The sequence below is a fragment of the Lethenteron reissneri genome, chromosome 65 (genome assembly GCF_015708825.2).
Source record: "Lethenteron reissneri isolate LAM-NWPU_2019-01 chromosome 65, ASM1570882v1, whole genome shotgun sequence".
Taxonomy (NCBI): domain Eukaryota; kingdom Metazoa; phylum Chordata; class Hyperoartia; order Petromyzontiformes; family Petromyzontidae; genus Lethenteron; species Lethenteron reissneri.
Genome location: NC_083843.1, coordinates 8,978,543 through 9,001,394, shown reverse-complemented (window position 1 = coordinate 9,001,394; position 22,852 = coordinate 8,978,543). Strand labels below are relative to the sequence as shown.

Here is a 22,852-nt window from a genome sequence, read left to right as displayed (position 1 = left end):
CAGCAGAAGTATCATCAGCAGTAGAATTAATAACAGGAGCAACAGCATCAACAGCAGTAGCTCCATCATTATCTTAATCAGCATCAGGAGTAGAACCAGTAACATCAATAATAATAGAATCATTATCAGCAGTAAGAGAATCATCATCAGCAGCAGAACCAGCATCATTATCATCACTCTGTGCAACCGAGACTCGTCCTGGTTTCTTGAGTTCTCACCTGGTTAAACAAATCGACTTTAACACGTATGCTTTTGCGACCAATATTATCCATGATAAAGGTTTATTGGGTTAGATCGCATAAATATACACAGACTTGATTGTGTTCTGGGTTACCTGTGAATTGTAATCACATTGCATTGTGGGTCAAGGGCCCAATGTGTTCTCGGTGAATAAAAAATAAAATCAGAAAATCTATTGTCAAGATTGTCATGCAGGCTGTGAATGTGACTCTCTCGTAGCTGAGACTGACTTGTGTAAACATGCATTTTTTTGGGATGTTTCCTGTTGTTTTGTTTAATGGATGTTATATTATCGGAGATTAAACCCGGGCACGGTTAGTAAATCTACAGTTTACGCCTTCACAGGTAAGTGCTGTCTGTAGCCTTGGGCCACATTCCATGGCGCATCTCGTGTTTTTTGCTGCACTCTGTCAGATTGCTTGTTCCTCGTCATCATGAGCTATGATGATGAATGGATCCTGACTGATGGATGATGATGAAGAGCAAGATGATAATGACTACACTTGGTAATGATGACCACCACCCACTCACCTGCACCCAACACTTTCCTCCCCGACACCTGCCACTCCTTAACCTACTACCCCCTCAGCCGTCTACAGAGACCCTCCCTCCCACCTGCCCACACTCACACCTGCTCGGCCATACACCTGCCCATCCTGCCACCCTCCCAGCTGCCCACCTCATTCATTTTCAAGCAACCATTCCCGGCTGATCTCCCTCCCACCTGATAACCTGCAAACCCGCTCACTCACCTACCCGCACAAAGGCAAAGATCCCCTGTATAGCTTGAACAGACTGTTGGGCAAGTGCTGTTAGCAAGCATCTAGGAAAGCCGGCACGGTACACGAGTGGGTGGATGGCCAGCACCAAGCCCTGCCGCCTTTGTCTCCCGAGTGGTGATGTTTATACCCCGCACTAGGTACTCATTTGAGGCTGAATCGACCTAAGGGAGGCCCATGACCGGTTCAAACAATGGTCATTGGTGTTGGTGGCCATGAGTGGGAATTGAACTTGGATAGGCAGGTTCATAGCACAGCGCACTAACCACGACAACACCAATCTCCACCCACCCACACACCTACTCAACCACCCACACGATCACCCTCCTCCCCTCCCATCTGATCCCCCACTCATTTACACGTAAAGTTGGGAGATGATTTGTGAAATGATTAACAATATTAATATTTACTATTTTTTAAAGACAATTTTAAACAGTTATGCTAAAATAAATCCAAAGCAAATAAATGTCAATGATAGAGACGACATACTTTTTTTTTAATAAAAACCTTTAAACACATTCCTGCGGAGGGAGCTGGTAGGAACGTTTGGTTGCTCAGTCAATGGCCAGGGTCAAAGGAGGCGTGGTGTATTCCGCAAATATGCCCGACTGTGAGGGCGGGCACAAGCCGGCATGAGTAGGTTAAATGTTGAGTTTTATAAGGGCACCACGGGGTGACCAGCCCCTCCCCACCTAGCCCCACCCCTCCCACCCCACCCAGCCCCTCCCCACCCTCACCACCCAGCCCCTCCCCACCGCACCCAGCCCCAACCTCCACACCCAGCCCCTCCCCACCCTCCCCACCCAGCCCCTCCCCACCCAGCCCCTCCCTGCACGACGGACGGACGTACACAATAATCCCCTGTGGGCTGGTGTAACCAGGAGGTTCTGACCAGTAAAAGATTTTTTTACAAGGTACGGTTTGTTGCAGAAACCCACAAAGCCTCACGACATCAGTCCAAGGGACAAACCATCACCGTTTGCCTGGCCACTCTGAGTTTTCTAACAAATCGCGACCTGTAAACCCAACACCGCGACGTGAATGCAACGCTCCTGTCTACGCAGGTGAGAGTCGATTCGTGTCTTGGTTCGTCGCCGCCGTGTGCGCTCCTGGGACAGCGTCTCTCAGCCACAGCGAGCGGCTATTGGTGAGAAGCCACTGAGAGTCGTGGCGAGCGCAGCTCCCACTGAGAGCGTAGCGAGTGGACCTGGCTCCCGTCTGGAAGTGGTCAAAGCCGACCGTGTAACGCGTCTCACGGTGCGTCTAGACAGCTGCGTGCGATACGAAGCTCGTGTCTGTGACCTTGACCACCTGAGCACATTTCCACGGAGTGTCTCGTGAGGTTTGTAACCTCGTGCTAAGAAATGTTGGCTTCCTTGTTCATCTCGGATGTTGTGAGCCCCCAGGATGTTGATGGTTAAAATATTTTAATGGGAACGTCCCTCGATTGAACTTCTCATTCGCATGGGTGTCCTCGGTATCAAGTGACACATGCCTGTTAACTTCTATAAAACGATTTACTACGTGTGAATTTGCACGTATATTTGTGTGCGTTTCGGTTTCTTCGTGTGTCTATGAGAGTGTAACTTACACCACTGAGTAGCTATGCCAGTGTGTTTATATTTACTACCCAGACCCAAGCGATGAGGTTGTCTATAACATGACATCACACCATTTACTGTGTACAGCTCAGATACAGTACACGTGTGTGTAATGCTGTTACACTGTATATGTACTATAGCTGAATTATAAACAGTGCATTGTGTGCTGTATAGTGTGATGTGTGATGCTGTTACATACCTTCACCATGTACTATAGCTGAGTTATAGACAGTGCATAGTGTGCTGTATAGTGTGATGTGTGATGCTGTTACATACCCTCACCATGTACTATAGCTGAGTTATACACAGTGCATAGTGTGCTGTATAGTGTGGTGTGTAATGCTGCTACATACCCTCACCATGTACTATAGCTGAGTTATAGACAGTGCATAGTGTGCTGTATAGTGTGGTGTGTAATGCTGTTACATACCCTCACCATGTACTATAGCTGAGTTATAGACAGTGCATAGTGTGCTGTATAGTGTGGTGTGTAATGTTGTTACATACCCATACCTTTCAACCCATACGGGTTTACCCGTATTATTGTACAGGGAAATTGAGTAAAAACATCTTGTTTGTCTATTTGTTTGTTTTTCTCTCTTGTGATGGGACTTTGTAGGATGAACGCTGAGATTTATAAGGGACACGGAGTGACCGATCACGTCTGGATTGGTCTGTAATAAAGTAGGGCACTGACAAGGGGTTGACAGCTCTGCATACCCACACCATGTGCTAGATCTGAGCTGTAAACAGTCAACGGCGAGGTTATTCTTCTTGGTTCTTTCGGTAAAGTCACGTAGAATGGAAATAATAAAATAATAAAACATAATAAAATAATTCTCATGACGTTTCGGCCACAACGCAAGCAGCCGTCAGGTGGAGAACAGGTCTGTCGAGGAGACAGACCTGACCAAGAAGATAAATCCCTGCAGTCACGAACGCTTTAAGGCAATGTTATTGTGAGAAAATTATGAGAAGTAAACTCCTTTGTTCTATCTGTAAAGTCACGTAGATATTTTCACCGAAACAAAGAGTATGGATGCCTGTAGTCACGAAAGCTTCAAATCAAGAATTACGTCGTCAAAGTAAAAAAGTCACATCGGCGATAAAATCACGCGTAGTGAATTGAAAGAAACATTGATGAGGCGTCAACCATTAATGTTGTACAACAACAACAACAACAGCTGCTGTGCGTCAACGAGCTGCACCACCCGCACGCCGTTCGCCACAACGCGCTACAGACGCAGTCCATGGCGACACGGAGCCAAGACGAATTCGTCGCTGCACTCCGACAACAAAGAAAGCGGTGGATAAAGCAAAGCACTTTGTGGCAATCACCCGAATGTCAACAAGACGCAGGGAACTAATAACTTTTATATTTATATAGATACTGTAGATGTCCATAATGCAGGTTGATTGGGTTAGATGGTTAACCGCCGTTAAAACTGTATATTGGATATTGGTCGCGAAAGCTTTACGTGTTAAACTACTGTTAGGTGTTCTAGATTTGAAGCTTTCGTGACTGCAAGGATTCATATGCTTAGGTTTTTTCGGTAAAGTCACGTAGGTAAAAAATTATAAGTAATAAAAGTAAAATAAAAATCACGACGTTTCGGAGGCAAGACGGAAGCTTGTGTTGCCTCCGAAACGTCGTGATTTTTATTTTATTTTTATTTTACTTTTATTAATTTTTATTTAGAATTTTTACCTACGTGACTTTACCGAAAAAAACCTAAGAATACTGTTAGGTGTGTTAAGGTGATGTGTTAACTTTCCTTGTACTTGCGCTACTATCATGTTTGTGTTCTGTTTGTTGTTGTAACGTTCTTACCCCGTGCTCCTACTGGACATCTGTTACAAAGAGCTTTACAGGTCATCAGATTCCTCCTGCAGTATAAAGATTCCGATTCTGATGTACGTCAGTCCAAAGATGCCAAATTAACATCTGTGATAATAATAAATCGCGTTACCGGTATTTGCTTTGATCCACATTGCTCACCGTAGCTGTTGGGCTGTTCGGAATGTACCACTCACTCAGCGGGAAGGGGGGGGGGATAGCAATAATTTTGCATTAACTTTTACTTTAAAACATAAATACACGAAGCAAGTTACAGCATGATAAAATCACTGTCACCGTTATTATACAATGATTAACAAATTAAATTTAAATCGACGGAATAGGGTAAAGTTTTAGTCGTAACATTGTGAAATAATGGAATAGAATCACCCCTGTGGTTGATAATGGTTTCTCTCTCCGTGGGTCATCGCAAGACAAATTATTTTATTCAATTGTAATTCAACTTTAAAGTATGTTTTAAACATGTTATTGTATTTAAACTTTTAAATATAGAAACACTTTCTTTCGTGTAAACATCCCCGATTGTAAATGTTGTTTTGGCCAATCAACAGGCGGGAAATAATGAGCGTTAGCGTGACACACGCTGGTACTTGTTAAAGCCAACGGCGTGAATCTACAGGTACATCTAGACAGGTTTGTGTGATGCGGGGCTTGTTTTTACATTCCTTAAACATCTGAGCACATTCCATGGGGGTACCTCGTGAGGTTTGTAACCCCGTGTAAAGTAATGTTACATCCTTGTTTCTTGTCTGTCTGCGAGCACTGATACAAATACTCACCACTCACCATCTACACACGACAAACCAGCCGGTATCCACAAACATTACTCACCATATCATGTGCACACACACACTACTCACCACTCACCATCCACACACACCACTCACCATACACACACACTACTCATCATCCACACAAACTACTCACCACACACACACTACTCACCATCCACACACACTACTCACCACTCACCATACACACACATTACTCACCACTCACCATCCACATACACTACTCACCACTCACCATCTCATATGCACACAAACACTACTCACCACTCACCATCCACACACACATTACTCACCACTCACCATACACACACACACTACTCACCACTCACCATCCACACACATTGCTCACCACTCACCATCCACACACACTACTCACCACTCACCATCCACACACACATTACTCACCACTCACCATCCACACACACTACTCACCATCCACACACACTACTCACCACTCACCATACACACACATTACTCACCACTCAACATCCACACACACTACTCACCACTCACCATCCACACACACACCACTCACCATATACACACTACTCACCACTCACCATCCACACACACTACTCACCACTCACCATCCACACATATTACTCACCACTCACCATCCACACACACTACTCACCACTCACCATCCACACACACTACTCGCCACTCACTATCCACACACACTACTCACCACTCACCATCCACACACACTACTCACCACTCACCATCCACACACACTACTCACCACTCACCATCCACACACATTACTCACCACTCACCATCCACACACACTACTCACCACTCACCATCCACACACACTACTCACCACTCAACATCCACACACTAATCACCACTCACCATCCATACACACTACTCACCACTCACCATCCACACACACTACTCACCACTCAACATCCACACACACTACTCACCATCCACACAAACTATTCAACACACACACTACTCACCACTCAACATCCACACACTACTCACCATCCACACACACTACTCACCACTCAACATCCACACACTACTCACCATCCACACACACTACTCACCGCTCAGCATCCACACACACTACTCACCACTCAACATCCACACACTACTCACCATCCACACACCACTCACCATCCACACACACTACTCACCACTCAACATCCACACACTACTCACCATCCACACACCACTCACCATCCACACACACTACTCACCACTCAACATCCACACACTACTCACCATCCACACACCACTCACCATCCACACACACTACTCACCATCTCATAAGCACACACACTATTCACCACTCAACATCCACACACTACTCTCCACTCAACATCCACACACTACTCACCACACACACACTACTCACCAGCCGCCATTAACCAGGAAGCAAATCTCCCCCAGGAATAAACCCGTTTCTCAGATATTCTGATGGAGATAATGAGACCAAGTAAGAACTGCAAAGTGTAAAAACAAATCCTTGCAGAAGGAAGAGGCAATGGCAGAAACGAGAAAAAGGCAGCTCCAACCAACTCGCCTTCGCCTTAAATGGACTTGCTCCTCCCTACATTCATGATCTCCTTCAGCCACGAATATTCCATCAAGATCGTCAAGATCCTCAGCTTGTGCATTGCTCACCGTCCCACGGTCTCCAGGCTACACACGTGGAGGTGCGTTGGCAATTATGGCACCTACACTCTGGAACTCGTTGTCCTTCGAGGTCAAGGGGACTTCCGAGACACTGCTCATCTTCACATCTCGACTAAAGCCATCTCTGTGTAAAATGACTTTCTCCCTTCAGTGATGTTCAAATCTCCTTCTCACTTCTTTCCTTGGGTGATGTTCACTATTTTCTGCATTACCATGCATAGCACCCCGAAAGCGATTGTTTAATGGCGCTTTGTACATGTTAATTATGATATTACCATTACTGAATGATTATGTAATCAGTAGAAAGTATTATTTAATTATTAAAATACTATTGCATTATTAGCGTCAAAGTATTATATAGCACAGCCATTTATTTATTATTTAATTATTGTTTAGGTGTCAGTATTAAACAGTTATTATACTTAAGTTATTAATACATGAAAAAACGCAAAATCATTTTATTATTATCCATTTCCAATTACATAATAATGAAATTATTATAATAACATAATAAAACTATGCTACTTAAATTATTATTATTACTTGACGGTCACGCCAGTTGGTTCAGGGCACGGGCTCGGCAACCTGCAGCTCCGTAGCTGCGTGCGGCTCTTTGAGGGATGGCTGCTTCGTGAGACGTTATTCATCAAGGACCACCACCGTCTCTCGTACTCACACCACGTTCTTATTTATCAAGGATTACCACTACCTTGTTTCGTACTCACACCACGTTGCATTGCGGTGCTTGAAATAACGAGTTGTTTGGTTTCTATTTTACTTACCGAATTGTAAAAAATAAGAAAAAATGTCTCTCGTTGTTTTGGTTGGTGACCCTCTCGTTTAGGGGAATCGTTTTTCTTTTAAACCTTGAATACGAACTGACAGCTGTGTGGTTTGCTGGGCAAACGCACAGCCTCACCCTAGCCGGAATGTTTTTATTAGTACTTTTACACGCTTTTATTGAACTCACTGTCTGTTGTCGTTTCCTCAAATCTTGTAACTCAATTTTAACCCACTTCCCAATGTGGTATCGACTGCAAACTTGGTATACTTACGTCATACTGATGACAATACTATAATCTATAAAAAATATGAAAAAAGTATTTTTAAACAATCTTTTTTATGTTATGTTTCGGCTTGGGTCTAATTGTCCACGCTCAACTGGATGTAAATCACCACGGTCCCTTACGTTATGGCAAGCTTCGGGGCCACTTCCTGGAGTCGTCGAGTTCTGCCATTACGAGAAGGGTACATTTCATTAAAGCGTGTTTTAAATTTTTTTTTTTTAATATTACTTATTTTGTTTACGTGACAAACCTTATTCATTGGTTGTGTCGGGTGGTGGCGAGTTTTACGACACTTTTATATTTAAGCGATCTCACCCAAAAACACGTTTTATGGATTATATTTGTCACGATAGCCTACTTATAATTTTAAATCTTTAATAAAAATTTACACGGTGAGGTTTACAGTGGAAAAACACAGCCTCACCCAAGCGGGTGTAACCAGTCTATATGTAGTGGTGATACGCGCTGGGGTAGGGATCGTGTGTCAGCGCGTAGTGATTGGCTGTGTGGGTGGTGACGCGCGCTGACGGTGAAGGATCAGGGGTCAGCGCGGGGTCGTGGGTTATGTGGTGCTGATTGGCTGTGTGCCGGTGACGCGCTTGAGAGGGAGTGATCGGGTGGCAGCGCGGCGTGATTGGTTGGGTAGTGGTAACACGCGCTGGGGGAAAACGGATCGTAGGAACAGCGCGTCGTCATTGGTTAACTAAGGAGTGATGCTCACGTCGAGGTCCGCATCCGCTCCGTCTCCCGTGAGCGGGGGCTATAAAAGGGGATGCACACAGGAGCACGGGAAGGTGTAACCAGCGAAGACTGAAGACGGAGAGGAGGAGATAGGGCCCTGCGGTACCTAGTCCCGCTGTCCTAACGGGACCGGGACTCTGTGTAACCCAGAGGCGAAATACAGTGTGTGTAGCCAGAGGCATAGGGTCTACACGAGTCAATGCAGTGTGTGTAGCCAGAGGCATAGGGGCTACACGAGTCAATGCAGTGTGTGTAGCCAGAGGCATAGGGTCTACACGAGTCAATGCAGTGTGTGTAGCCAGAGGCATAGAGTCTACACGAGTTAAGTGAAGTGTATAGTCAGAAGAATAGAGACCACACGTGGTATCGTGACACGTCGAGATTTAATAAAAAGTGTGTTACCCGTCAAGGAGTTTCCTGCCGTCATTTCCAATACTTCAACTGGCGTCAGAAGTGAAACGATCTTCCAAGCATGGATACAAGGAAGACCCGTCGGACCCACGGGATTGACCGCGAGGATAACCTTGACGACTCGGGCCAGCTGGCATCGGGGGGTGAGGACAAAGAATTGCCCACGCTGCAGGATCCGCCGACGGCGCCGGGCGAGCGACGGGGGACCGATGCCGTGCTCCGCGAGGCGCACTCCCGTCTGGCGGAGCTGCTGCTCGCCGCCGCGTCCATCCTGGCGGAAATCAGCTCGTCGGGAGGAGCGGGGACGGCGGCGGACAGTCTACAGGGTCGCCCCGCAGATTCCCGCCAAAATGACTTAGCGATTCCCGCCATTTCATCTGCGCCGACTTTTGGCGGGAACGGACACCACCACGTGGCGGCGGTTCTCCAAGCGCGCCCGCTTACGTCGTCAACGCGTGCTGCGGACCTTCATCCGACACCCGCCACTGGGGCCGCCATCTTACACACCGACGGGGCGGCGGAGAGGAACCACGAGGCGGACGACGACTTCATCTTTCAACAGTGCCTTCCCACATTGTCAGCCTTCAAGGCGGAAGGCGGGGACTGGGGCCAATTTCAGCGCAGGTTTTTGGCGCATCAGGAGATGTCTGCCTGGTCCGACGCTACGGCTCTGCGGGCACTGCCTGCCATGTTGGACGACAACGCGCTCGCGGCCTTCACGTCCGCACGGAGGTCGGACCGCTCCACGCTTAAGGCTGCGCTGGGTCTCATGGCCAAGATCTACGGACCTCCCTCTGCGTGTCGCCATCATTTCTATGCAAGGCGGAAGGCGGACACGGAGACCGCGCTCGCCTATCGCACGGCGTTGCTGGCTCTCGCCGACGCCGCGTTCCCTCGTATGGACGAGGAGGACCAAGATGCGATGGTTTTGGAGCAACTGCTCAAGTTGGCGCAGGACCTGGGGGTCCCCATCAACACGGCCGACGAGATCGATATTTCTTCCTTGTGGGTCGCTACTAGTATACAGGCGCACGAGGTCCTTCAACGTAAACAGGGGGTCGTCTGCAACGCTGCCGTGGCCTCAGCTCCGGGCCCGGTTGTCGCCGAACCCCAAGTCGTCAGCCCACGAGAGGAGGCGTTCACCGCGGGACGACCAGGGGACTGGAGGTCGGGGGGTCGTTCGCCTCTTCGATCGGCCCGCAAGTTGGAGCAACCGAGATCTCCGGCGACCCTCATCACGTGTTATAACTGCGGCCTCCGGGGCCACGTGGCGTCCGGTTGCCGCGCCCCACGTCAGCGCGCCATGGGACCTCGGCTGGACGACGACCAAGGCCCTAAGTCATCCCTACTAACCCCGGCAAGTCGCGGCACCTCACATGCTCGGCCTGCACGCTCGACACGCATGGGCCGTCGCGTTGCGGCGGAGGAGAGCCGGTTAGGGTTCGGGGATTCGGTTCGGCGAGGGGGGTTCGGTCGGGACCGGGGAGACATTAAATGGTCGGAGTTGGGGCACAGAATAGTGGCTGCCTCAGCGGGTTCATCTGTCGTTACGGGATCTATTGATGGGGTCGAGGTCAGGGTGCTAGTGGACACGGGGGCGTCAGCGACTATTATATCGGACCTCATTTACAACATTCTCCCCGTCCAATGTCGTCCGCTGCTTCCAGTGGATGTGCCGTTTTACGCCGCTAATGGGGGATCGTTGGGCATTATCGGTCAGATTAGGGCGTCCATTTGCATTGGAGATATCAAATTGTCGGGACCCGTGTTCGTTTCATCCTCCTTGGCGGTTCCTTGTTTATTGGGCACTGATTTTTTGGCTAAAATGCCCATTAAAATTCTCATCGATCAGCGTTGCATTGAACTGCCATCGCGTCGCCGTATTTCATTTTTGACGATCCCTACTGAAATTCGGACGGCGTGCGCTACGATACAAGCGTTGGCGACACAGACCATGCACGTGCCCCCGGGTTCACAGATGTTAATTCCCCTCCGGTTGCGGAAACCATGGGGGAGGGAGACCTCGGAACAAGGCATGCTGTTGGGTCCTTCTAATAGGGCTGTCGGAGGTCTTGATTTGTCGGTGGCTCACACTTTGGTTAGGGCTGACAGGGATCCATTTGTGATGGTTTTAAACGCTGGGTCGCGGCCGGCCGTCATTCAGCAGGGCACCGTGCTAGCTCACGCGGCACGGGTCCCTGCGGAAGAGCGGCTGGTTGCGCAGGCTGATCCGAGCCCCACGCAGAACGTTAAACCGAAGGAGGACCTTGGATGGGTCGAATCGCTGTGCGCGGACTCTGACGATTTGTCTGCGGTACAGTTGGGTGCGCTGCGCGGGTTGCTGATGGAATTTTCTGATGTGTTCAGTAAACATAAGTATGACATTGGGTGCACGGACCTGTTACGCCACCACATTGAGACGGGCGATGCGGCACCGGTCAGGCTAAATCCCTTCCGACTGAGTCCTGCTGAGAAGGAACATGTTCAGTCGGCCGTCAACGATATGCTAGAAGCCGACGTTATTTCGCCTTCTTCCAGTCCTTGGGGAGCACCTATTGTGCTGGTTAAAAAGCAGGACGGGTCTTTGCGATTTTGCGTAGATTTCCGTCGCCTGAATAAGATCTCTGTGGCTGACGCGTATCCGCTCCCCAGGATGGACGAGTCCCTCGATGCATTGTCTGGGGCGCGATATTTTTCGACTCTGGATTTATTATCGGGATTCTGGCAGTTGCCACTCGACGAAGAGTCTAAACCTAAGACAGCATTTCGGACTCCAGGGGGCCTGTTTCAGTTTAACCGGTTACCCATGGGACTTCACTCCTCTCCTGCGACGTTTCAGCGCCTTATGGAGTTGGTTTTGTTGGGCTTGCAATGGGATACGTGCTTGATTTACCTTGACGATGTCATTGTTTTCAGTAAAACGTTTGAAGCTCCAGCGATTGAAAGGGGTGTTCTTGCGAATGCGATCGGCTAAATTAAAGTTTAAACCGGCCAAATGCCACCTTTTTCGTAAGTCCGTTAGATACTTGGGTCACATTGTCGACTCTTCGGGGATTTCTACCGATCCCGTGAAGACGGACTGTGTCAGTTCGTGGCCGACGCCCACGTCTGTTTCGGACGTGCGCAGTTTCATCGGGTTTGCTTCTTATTACCGCCGATTCGTTGAGCATTTTGCCACCATTGCAAAACCCTTGCACGCTCTAACGGCGAAAGGAGTGAAGTTCCGATGGGGACCGGAGGAGGAGGCCGCGTTCTGCTCCCTCTGGGACGCCTTGGTGGGTGCCCCGCCCTTGCGCTATCCGGACTTTGCGAGTCCTTTCTTGCTAGACACGGATGCTAGCAACACGGGCATTGGGGGGGTGCTATCCCAGGTCGTTGGGGGAGTCGAAAGGGTGGTCGCCTATGGTAGCAGGGTGTTGTCGCCGGCGGAGCAGCGCTACTGCGTCACCCGTCGCGAGTTGCTTGCCATTGTTTTTTTTGTACAACAATTCAGACCGTATCTCTATGGTCGTCACTTTACGGTCCGGACGGACCACGCGGCACTCCAGTATTCATTGAGGGTCGCCCAACCCTCGGGCCAATTGTCACGGTGGTTGGAAGTCCTCCAGGACTATCAGTTTACGACTACATACCGTAAGGGGTTGCGACACACAAATGCCGATGCACTGTCACGATTGTTGCCTTGTCACAAATGTGCGTGCTTATCGGGATCGGCGCGCTGTAAACCGCCAGTAACGGAAGGTATGGGGGCATTGGTTGCGACCGCGGGCGCACCAATTGGGGATGTTCCCGCTACCCCAGAGGGTCAGGACTCGCTGCTCTCGCTGTCGCTGGTTGAGTGGGGCCGTCTCCAAATGGCGGACAGCTCCCTGCTAGCATTGCGCCGCAGGGTAGGGGGTTCCGAAGAGGACCAGGAGCGGACTGGCTCCTACGTCCTTAAGCAAGGGCTGTTAATGAGATGGGACAGTTTGTCCCGGCGGCACGCACTTGTGGTGCCTTCCGCTGTGAGGGGGAAAGTTGTCTTGGCCGCGCACGAACGCCTCTTGCATTTGGGAGTAAACAAAACGCTTGCCCTGCTTCAGCGTGACTATTATTGGCCGGGGATGGGGAGTGACGTGGTGAATGTTCTGAAGGGATGTGTTGAGTGCGCCAGACGGAAACCACCGCCCGTGGCAGCTAATCCACCGCTGCAATCTATTCAGGTCTCGCGCACTAACGAGCTCGTTGCGCTCGATATTCTGGGGCCTTTTCCTGTCACGCCTAGGGGTAATAAGTACCTGTTGGTGGGGGTCGAATATTTTACCCGGTGGCCTATGGCGTGGCCTCTCGCCAACCAGTCGGCGGCGGCTGTGACGGACGCCTTTGTCCAGGGCTACGTCCTGGACAAGGGGGCTCCCGAACGCTTGCTGACCGACCAAGGGAAAATTTTTTCTAGTAAATTGCTGCAAGAAGTGTGCGATCTGTTGGGTACTAAGAAGGTGCGTACCTCCCCGTACCACCCGCAGACGGACGGGATGGTGGAGAGACTCCACAGGACTTTGACTTCTATGCTGTGCCAGCAGGTGTGTGAGGCACATGTTGATTGGGACCTGCAGGTCCCGGGGGTCCTCGCCGCGTATAGAATGGTCCCCCATGCAGCTACGGGATTTTCCCCATTCTATCTGATGTACGGTCGGGAAGCCGACCCACCCATGGAAACGCAGCTGGGCCTGTCCGCACCACGAACTAATTCTAAATTGGCAGAGCATATTCAATTTAATATCCATAAGCTGACAGAGGCAAGGGAGGCCGCACGGCTTAATTCGCGGACTCGCCAAATTGCAAACGAGTGGTTGCGTGCACGGAAGGTGTCCGTGCACAACTGGAAACCAGGTGACAGAGCCTGGCTGCATTGCCCTCAGGCACCTTTGGCTACGTCGCCTAAATTGTTGAAGCCATGGCGGGGACCCGTGGAGGTCGTGCGGGTTGCACGCCCCCAGTGCGTTCAGATAAAATGGGGAAAGCGCCGTTGGTATGTCCACCCCTCCCGACTGAAACCGTTCTCGCCTCCATATGGCCTCCCCTTGTGTCGTGAGGGCCGAGCATGTGACGTGACCGACGACCCAAAGGGGGAAATGTCTTTGCCTGATCATCACATGTCTCCACCTGATCCGCTCCCAGGTGTCTCGGAACTGACAGCTGCCGACCACCGGCGGCCGGATCTTCGCGGCGGGGCCGGTCCTTCCAGGCCCGATCCGCGCCGTCTAGAGCAGTCGGAGCCACCGGACGGTCGTCAGCGTCCCGTCCCATACGACGGACCGGCCAGACGGACTCGCGCTAGGTCGCGCTACTTTTTATGACCTACCACGTGAGGAGTCGAGGCAGCCGGAGCGCCTCGTTACTGCGTTTAGTCACAGAGACACTTGGCGCGTTCGTTTTCTAGAGTTCGCTTTTATTGTGTTGTTCGTCGGGCTGTACATTGCTTCTTATTTAAGTGTTGTTGTTGTTGCATTACGGGGCACACTGGGGGGGTGGGGTTCTTGTTGTGTTGACGTTGTGTTGTGTTGTTGGTTAGCAGCCGGGCCGGCTGCGAGCTATGTGGGAGGGGGTGATGTAGTGGTGATACGCGCTGGGGTAGGGATCGTGTGTCAGCGCGTAGTGATTGGCTGTGTGGGTGGTGACGCACGCTGACGGTGAAGGATCAGGGGTCAGCGCGGGGTCGTGGGTTATGTGGTGCTGATTGGCTGTGTGCCGGTGACGCGCTTGAGAGGGAGTGATCGGGTGGCAGCGCGGCGTGATTGGTTGGGTAGTGGTAACACGCGCTGGGGGAAAACGGATCGTAGGAACAGCGCGTCGTCATTGGTTAACTAAGGAGTGATGCTCACGTCGAGGTCCGCATCCGCTCCGTCTCCTGTGAGCGGGGGCTATAAAAGGGGATGCACACAGGAGCACGGGGAGGTGTAACCAGCGAAGACTGAAGACGGAGAGGAGGAGATAGGGCCCTGCGGTACCTAGTCCCGCTGTCCTAACGGGACCGGGACTCTGTGTAACCCAGAGGCGAAATACAGTGTGTGTAGCCAGAGGCATAGGGTCTACACGAGTCAATGCAGTGTGTGTAGCCAGAGGCATAGGGGCTACACGAGTCAATGCTGTGTGTGTAGCCAGAGGCATAGGGTCTACACGAGTCAATGCAGTGTGTGTAGCCAGAGGCATAGGGTCTACACGAGTCAATGCAGTGTGTGTAGCCAGAGGCATAGAGTCTACACGAGTTAAGTGAAGTGTATAATCAGAAGAATAGAGACCACACGTGGTATCGTGACACGTCGAGATTTTATAAAAAGTGTGTTACCCGTCAAGGAGTTTCCTGCCGTCATTTCCAATACTTCATATAGGACAAACCATCACTGTTTTCGTGGTTACCGTGGGGTTTTTGTAAAAATATATCAATTGCGACTCTTTAACCTTGACACTGTGTGTGTGAATGTGACGCCACGTCTACACAGGTGAGTACGGGCTGCCGCGTGCAACATTCCAGGGCGCGTCTCGTGGTGTTTATAATTTAGCTGCAGGTGAAGTCAGCTCATTTCCTTGTTCGTTGTCGCTGCTCTGTGATTTATTTTTCATCTCGCTGCGGTGGCTGGAAGATGTTAACTACCTCGCTCGGTGTACAGGAGGTCGTGGGATCGATCCCGGCCCTGACGCCTGTACGTGTACTTGGAGTTTGCATTCTCTCTGCCTGTGGTCGCGTACATTTTTCTCCCAATCCTCCGATGATTCCCTTCACACTTAGAAAAGTGCATTTAGAGTGTTTGGCTGCTATAAATGTCCACGTAACTAGCCACGTCTGTGAGCTATCAATTGTGTCCAGGTCGCTTCTGAAAAGAGCTATATACCTCAGTGGGCCTTACCTGGTAAAATAAAAGTAGGTTTTATAGAATCGTCCAAACTCGGCGATTCCAGGATGTAAAATCTTAACATTAACAATGGATGATGAATATATATTGTTTAGGTTATGAAGATTTAAATCCTCGATTTTTTTAGGCATAATAGTAAAATGGATGGTGAAAGTCGTACAGATAATGAGCTTAAATGAACCACGATGTTTGTTTAGCCAGAGGCTGTTCGCTGTTGTAAAGCGTGAGGCCACTCACCTAGGGACCCAACCACTAAACCGCACGCCCTCCCAGCCACTCTTCCTCCAGCCCTCTCACCACCTGCTCGCCCACCCTTCACGCCATCCTCCTGCCCATCTGTCTGCCCTCTCACCAAATAACCCCTTCCCCCCACTTAACCTCCACCACCCACTCACTCGCACCTTCGATTTGCACGAATGGCTACGTACGCTGCAAAATAAGTATAACATACATACTCACACACTCACCCACACACCCACTCACCCAACCACTCACCCACAAACTAAACCACACACCTTCCATTAGCACGGTTGACTACGTACGGTGTCAAAGAAGTTCAGCATACATATAACCATCATCCACTCAGAATAAAACTGTGTCGTAAGAATAAAAAACCTACAAAATTATTGACAGATGAACAGAGGATGCATAAAGCCAGTAATAATATTAGTTGGTAAAGGTTTAACACGATTACAGACTGTGAAGCTTTAACAAACAGGCCTTGCAAGAAAAAAATGGATAAAGACACAGTTGGGAAAAAAACAAGTTCACCTTTACATCATAATGTCTGTACAAGGTGCGGTTCCGCTGTGGCAATGCACACAGCCTGACCCTATGTTCGACGCACGACGGTCAAACCACGACTCTACAATGCTCACAGCTGGACTTTGGACAAATGAATCGCAGAACCAAATTCTGTATGCGTTTGTGTTCATGCCTGGCATTAATAATGGGGCTTAAGCCATCAACTCGTTTCACCGGAGAACCGCGTTTAATTACAGGCGACTGCTTGGAATCGAAAGCCTGCATCTCAGGATGTGTTATTTTTACGATTGTGATCATGTTCTTACAAAGTCCATTGTTGGCACTGGTTAAAGCCAAAGGCGCGAATCTACAGGTACATCTAGACAGGTATGTGTGATGCGGGGCTTGTTTTTACATTCCTTAAAAATCTGAGCACATTCCATGGTGGTGGCTCGTGAGGTTTGTAGCCCCGTGTAACGTAATTACAAATCCTTGTTTCTTGTCTGTGAGCCTTGATACAAAAAATTTTGACCACTCATCATCTACACACTACTCACCATCCACACACACTACTCACCACTCACCATCCACACACTACTCACCATCCACACACACTACTAACCAGCTGCCATCCACAAGGGAGAACATCTCCCCCAGGAATAACCCCCTTTCACAGATTTCAGAAGGAGAGAATGAGACCTGTGGGACAAACCATTATCGCTGTGTTCCTGGATGCTGCTGGGTTTTGTTTGTTCAAAAATTACATCACTTGAGACCAGTCAAAGCTATGTTGAACTTCTTTCCCATCGTACGGAGCCAACTGTGCTAATCGGAAGTGCAGGGGAAGGACAACAAAATAAACACAAAATGCAATTTTAGCTAACATTGCGTGAGTGTAACGCCACGTCTACACAGGTGAGCGTGGCCGCCGCGTGGAACATTCCAGGGCGTTTCTCAAGGTATTCATAACTAAACAACAGGTGAAGTCAGTTCATTTCCTTGCTTGTCTCCGCTGTGTGAGCTGCTCACAGCGTTTCTTGAACAGAGTACACACCTCGTCAATGGTAATCAACATCTCACGATATTATAAAGAAAAAATATTTTTGTTGAAATATATTCTCTGAGCCACAGTGAGAAACTATTTTGGGTGCATCCTCGGGTCATGGCGAGCACAGCTCCCGCTGAGAACGTGGACCGTGAGTTGACCTGCTCCATCTGCCTGGACACGTTTGTCTGCCCCTCCACGCTGACCTGCGGCCACTCGTTCTGCCTCCAGTGCCTGGAGGATGCCTGGAAGGAGACAAACTCCTACTGCTGCCCGCAGTGCCGCAAGACTTTCCCTCGACGACCCCAGCTGATCAGGAACGTGACGATCGGCAACCTCATAGAGCAGCTGCAAGTGACTGAGACCATGGCTGCTGCTGCTGGTGTTGTTTTCTGTGATCACTGCCCAAATGGCAAGACGCTTGCAGTGAAGACCTGCCTCAAGTGTGACACATCCTTCTGCATGGAACACCTCGCGCCTCACCTGGAGAAGAAGAAGTTTAATGATCACGTCCTAGTTTCACCAGTTGTGAACCCTGAAGAACGCAAGTGCAAGAGGCACAAAGAGGAGCTCAAGTTCTACTGCAAGCAAGACCTCAGCCTCGTGTGCAGGGACTGCACCATCGCAGGAGACCACACTGGTCATAAGTTTATCACACTGGAGGATGAGCATCAGACACGGAAGGTGAGGCCCGCGTGGGTTGAGTTGGAGTCACTCAGGAGCGAACAGTACCTGAGCCCATAAGAGTGCTACAACAACATTTCATTTAATCAAAACCATCAGGGTGGGATGATTCTCTCTCCACGCTCTTTTTTTCTTTCAAGCTGAATTCTTTGGACTCTTTTCTGATGGGCAGTTATAGAACGATCACTGTGGAGGCCTCCGTGTGGAGTGGGGCTGAGAGGGAGTCGCATAGGAAGTTGAGTCTCCTCTGGTGGCTTCGTCTCTTCCAGAATGGAGTCGGAGCGGAGACGCGAGTGGTGGAGGAGAAGAGGAAGAAGGCGGAGGCGTACGTGGGACGGATGAAGGCCACTCGCAAGGACGTGCAGGTACCAAGTGTGGACTCTGTGACCCTGTGACCTCCACCCTGCGTGGAGTCTGTGACTCTCTTCCTGTGAGGACAACTCCATAGATTCAAGTAAATTTTGTCAGTCTTGAGTAATTGTATAATAACTGCAGGATATTGCTTTATTATGGCTATGGGGGCTTGAAATATAATTGATTTAAAAAATGCAACGTTTAACAAAAGAATCATATAAAAAAAGAATCATAGACTGCAAAGCACTTCGCAGGTAAACTCGAATAACTTGCAATGGATGAGATAAAATAACGCAGTATGGAGCAATGACTGCATTGAATTAGACGCTAGAAATTAAACGATTGAAAATGAAATGACAGTAAATTGGCTGTTAAATGCTCGCATAAACACAAGAGTCACGACTTCAAGAGAGTACTGGGAATGCTGGAAAAATTATGTTCTCACGACACGCACCCAACTCTCAAGCAAACATAACATAGAGTCTAACTATTGTCATTGTAGTGTGTATTTAATGTGGCGCTGCACTCTGATGTTGTAGGAGAAAACATTAAAAAGTATATTTAATAAAGTAGAACGTGTTTATTTAAAGTTGCGCATTTTGATGTGACATCACATTTCTCACCCCCCCCCCTCGTCACACATCGTCACAAATATCTGACCCCCCCCCCCCCCAGGTATGTGACGTGATTAACTCTTAGTGCCGTACATTTTATTGCTAAGGATAATTACGTAATTGTCTCTAATTTTTATATGTCTCCAACGATTTAGCGATGAGCCTGTTTGTGTTTTCGCATGCAGAAGTATCCATTGTAATGCAGGGCATCAGGTCAGCTGGTGATATTCATAATTTACAAAAAAAACGTGGAGAATATAAGTAACAAATTCAGATTCCAAAGAACACAGGATGAGATGTTACTATCCTTTGTGCAAGCACTTCCAAGAGTTCATGAACAGTGAGCCTGGTGAAATTTGGGGAGCGCATCGTCAGTAGTGAACCTTTGGTTCCTAGGATGTTTCGGCCTTTCATACTATACACCCTCCCCAAAGGCGGCCAGCGACAGGGTGATCAATCCTACGCTTGCGTCCCATTCCCAATTAGTCATAGGAGTTGCCTTGTTGTTGATAGCCAACATCCCATGGGACTATGCATGGCAGGGGTGTCCTCCTCCCTGAGTCAAGCATTGTTGACTGCATACCTCCCGGCCCTCTCACTTTGGGGCCCAGCTGGGGTCTTTCCTCTTCATCCAGAGCCACTGACTGCTGCCTTCTGCCGCCTCCGATACAGCTCTGATTGCCGAACGCTGGCTCTGGCCCTTAATTCCCAGGTCTCTAAGCAGTCTGGTTGTAGATGTTGCCACAAAACCTCTGCAGCCCACCTCCACTGGTCGGACTTCTGTGTTCCAGCCATGATGCCGTGCTTCGGCAGCTAGATCGGCATAGCGCAGATGTTTTCGCTCATAAGCCTCATCTACTGAGTCCTCCCAAGGTACTGTGAGCTCAATGATGAAGACCTTCTTGAGCGAACGGGACCAGAGCACCATGTCAGGTCTTAGGGTGGTGGTTGCGATCTCCGGAGGAAACACAAAGTTGCCGGCCAATGTCAGCTAGCATTTTCCAGTCGCGGGCCAAGCGCAGCTGGTCTCGCTCTATTGGCAGATAAAACATCTCCATCATGTATCTGCCTTTGTATAAAAATCATAAGAAAAATGTATACATCCCATCAGCCCCACGACGTGGGAGTGCATCTTTCCAAAGTATTGAATGGGTACAAGCAAACTCTAGACCGATTTCCACACCCAGTGTCTCTGTATCAGAGTCAGGATTGCTTGAGGTAAGGCTGATGTACTGCCCTGTGATTATAGGCATGGACCCTTTCGTATTGATTTGAAGCTTTCGTGACTGCAGGAATCCATATTCTTTGGTTCTTTCGGTAAAGTCACATAAGTAGAAAACAAAATCACGACGTTTCGATCACAACACAAGCGGTCGTCCTCAGGCGAAAAAATCCAGTAGCAGAACTGATGAACCAGGAAGAAAATAACGATAGAGCTGTTACAACAAGGGGTTTTATGTTTGAGTTGATGGGGAGAGAGATTAGCATGTCAAAGTTAAAGAGCTTGAGTCACCGCATATGGCCGTACATGCGCACAGTAGCAGTGTTAATGGGATGTTAATGGGAGATGAGGGATTAGGGAGGTTAGCAAGTTAATGTAAAGTCTATGTGTAACACAAGCTACGGCGCTGGCCGCTGCGCTGTGAGAGGAAGGTGCATAAAAGGCCATGGTGGCTGTGCCAGTGAGACATACAGCCCATAAAACAGCAAGAGCCATCGATACATCGAGGCTAAGGGTTCAAAGGCGGCCATGTTAGTTATACCCTAGCCCGTTAATGCAAAGGCATCCAACAGGGCAATGCAACTCAGAGAGTCGGAGGGTAACAGTCAAACGGCAGGAAGGATGGAAGCATCACAGCACGTTATGACTTAACCTGGTTAAATACAAGCTGCGGCTCTGGCCACTGCGCTGTGAGAGAAAAGCGTGCACAGGGCCATGGTGGCCGTGTCAGTGAGACATACAGCCCATAGAAGAGCAAGAGCCATCTATACATCGAGGCTAAGGGAGCAAAGGCGGCCATGTTAGTGATACCCCAACCTACGTGACTTTACCAAAAGAACCAAAGAGTATGGATACCTGCAGTCACGAAAGCTTCAAATCAAGATTGAAACCCCAGCCAGTTAATGCCAAGGCATCCAAAAGGGCTATGCAACTCAGAGAGTCTGAGGGTTTGGCTTGTTACCCTCCAACTCTTTATGCATCAAAAAAAATTTCATCTGACTAAGATCTGTATCATAGAGGGTCATTGTCTATAACACCTAGCAGTTCACCTGCATTAATTTAAGCGAGCCTGACTGCTGATGAGACACTGCATGCCAAAACCAGTCCAGAGTTTGCTTGCACTGAATGAATACAGTTATGCTATAATTATACAATCCCAAAAGGCCACCGGGCCAATAGATTGTGTACAAAATACTTGTATTATTCACGTGGAGAGACAGATCTATGAGGAAGGCGATGTGTGTGCTTATCTATTTTGTAAATAATTTACAGATCCTCACCAATACACTTCTGGACGAAGGTTTCCCCACATCGTGTTGATCATTGAGGCTAGTTGGCCATACTTAGTTGTGCGGGTCAGTGCGGTTTGCTGAAGGTAAAATCCAGAACTGGTTCACATCACACTCATCACGCAGCTCTCTAATAAATTTGGAGGGTGGGGAGGGAGCCCAGCCGAGGCTGAGAGGCAAGGACATTCCAGTAACGTGAGTAGGAGCAGCCTGGAAGGACGTGTCACCAAACCTAGTTTTAATAATAGATTTTATTTTTAGGAATAGAGATATACTTTTGAAGCTGCGACTGGGAATTTGCGGAGTTAGGAGGTGCTTACATATGTAACGACTCCAGGAAACACTGATCTTGTGATTATCTTTATTGAAGACACGTTCACTTGACAGGCGAAGACCCCGACTCCAACAGCAGCCTCGAGCCTCTCCTCTCGACCCCTTTAATGCCCAGCATGGCCATCCCTTGACCCTTGGCCACGACCCTTCTCTAGAACCTTCTGAATGGCTCTCGGCCCCTGATCCGCACCTGCTCCCTTCTATCACTTGACCACAGCCCCTATTCTCGATCCTTGTCGTAGACCCAGATCCTTCCCCTGTCTGTCACTTAACCTGTCATTATCCCTTGTGGTCCCTAGTCTCTTCCCATGCCAATTCCCCTGTCATTACCCCTTGTGACCGCTAGTCCCCTGTACTGTCTTTACACGTATTTGTCAGTTTTGTTCAAAAGAACGTTAAGGATGAAGGTATCCAGGGGGACAAATTAGAGGTGACACAGAGGATGTAATCATGCATTGATATGGAGGCATCAAGGTCAAAGCGGGCGGCCAGGTGGTATAATGGAACAAGAGGCTAGGCGGTCGATGATTACACAGGAG

At 49.0% G+C, this 22,852-nt stretch overlaps 1 protein-coding gene across 1 annotated transcript in view; it reads left to right on the top strand.

The window, feature by feature from the left end:
- The first annotated feature begins 17,823 nt into the window (after window positions 1-17,823).
- Window positions 17,824-22,852, top strand: part of LOC133359655 (E3 ubiquitin-protein ligase TRIM11-like) — a 28,364-nt gene continuing 23,335 nt past the window's right edge. The window contains exons 1-2 of the mRNA XM_061578138.1: window positions 17,824-18,501; window positions 18,771-18,866. Of these exons, the coding sequence (XP_061434122.1) occupies window positions 17,935-18,501; window positions 18,771-18,866 (663 nt within the window). The 5' untranslated portion in view covers window positions 17,824-17,934. The remainder of the gene's footprint in view (window positions 18,502-18,770; window positions 18,867-22,852) is intronic.